This window comes from Otolemur garnettii, unplaced genomic scaffold (genome assembly GCF_000181295.1).
Source record: "Otolemur garnettii isolate 467f Iridium unplaced genomic scaffold, OtoGar3 scaffold00024, whole genome shotgun sequence".
Taxonomy (NCBI): Eukaryota; Metazoa; Chordata; class Mammalia; order Primates; family Galagidae; genus Otolemur; species Otolemur garnettii.
This window is the reverse complement of record NW_003852419.1, coordinates 22181559-22182673: the sequence shown is the minus strand read 5'-3', so window position 1 is coordinate 22182673 and position 1115 is coordinate 22181559. Positions and strand designations below refer to the sequence as shown.

The 1115-nt window shown below is 39.6% G+C and overlaps 1 protein-coding gene across 1 annotated transcript in view; it reads right to left on the bottom strand.

Annotated features, from left to right (window-relative positions):
* Positions 1-456: 456 nt before the first annotated feature.
* ACTR2 (ARP2 actin related protein 2 homolog) overlaps positions 457-1115 on the bottom strand; it is a 39907-nt gene continuing 39248 nt past the window's right edge. Inside the window, exon 5 of the mRNA XM_003788004.3 lies at positions 457-632. Within this exon, the coding sequence (XP_003788052.2) occupies positions 472-632 (161 nt within the window). The 3' untranslated portion in view covers positions 457-471. The remainder of the gene's footprint in view (positions 633-1115) is intronic.

Below are 1115 nucleotides of genomic sequence, written 5' to 3'. Positions count from 1 at the left end.
TAATGCATTCTTGTTAGCATACAAGAGATTATATTTATAAATCTTTATGTGGATTTGTATATGCATAATGCTATAACTGGGTTATTTCTCTAGTGGTGAAGATTTGTTAGAATCCTAAATGATACACTCAGTTTTTCTGTTTTTTTGAGACAGTCTCACTCTGTCAACCTGGGTAGAAAGCAGTGGCATCATAGCTCACAGCAACCTCAAACTCTTGGACTCAAGCTATATTCTTGTCTCAGCTTCTGGAGTAGCTGGGACTGACTACAGGTACCCACCACAAAGCAAAGCTCATTTTCCTATTTTTAGTAGAGACCAAGTCTTGCTGTTGCTCAGGCTGGTCTTAAATTCCTGAGCTCAAGGGATCTACCTGCCTTGGCCTCCCAGAGTATCGGGATTACAGGTGTGAGCCACCTAGTCCAATGATACACTCAATTTTTTGTTAAGTCAGTAAACAATCTATAACAACTTCTATGATATTTTCCTTTTGCTTACCTTGATAAGGTATCTGGTAATATCCCTCCCAGCAATATCCAGTCTCCTGGTAAGGTGAGGGAGAGAAAAGCCTTCATAAACTGGGCAGATGTGAGTTACACCGTCCCCAGAGTCTACCACTACACCAGTCAATAAACCTGCATAAAAATGAGATTTTTTTGTTAAAAAGTCAGATTAGAAAAATCAAAGGCAGCAAGTTGCAAATATAGTATAGAAGCCAAAAAAGAAACTTAACCAACTGGAAACATCTGGAAGCCAGAATTTATTATTTACTGTTTTGCAGTTTGTTTTTAATATATAGATATTAAAGTGAGCATTCTCTTTTCAGACTTTTAAACCTAATCACATGATACCCCAAGGAGATGAGAAGGAACAGACCCAGAGACCTAGGACTGAAAATCTGAGCAACTTCTAAAGGCTTGTCTTTTTTTTGCAGTTTTTGGCCAGGGCTGGGTTTGAACCCGCCACCTCTGGCATATGGGGCCGGTGCCCCACTCCTTTGAGCCACAGGTGCCACCCTGTACAAGTCCTTTTCTTTCCAACTTGATCACTGACTTCCCTGAAAGTGAAATTTTCTAAGGCATCATAAATAAAATTTTTTTTTGAAAAACACGGTGAGG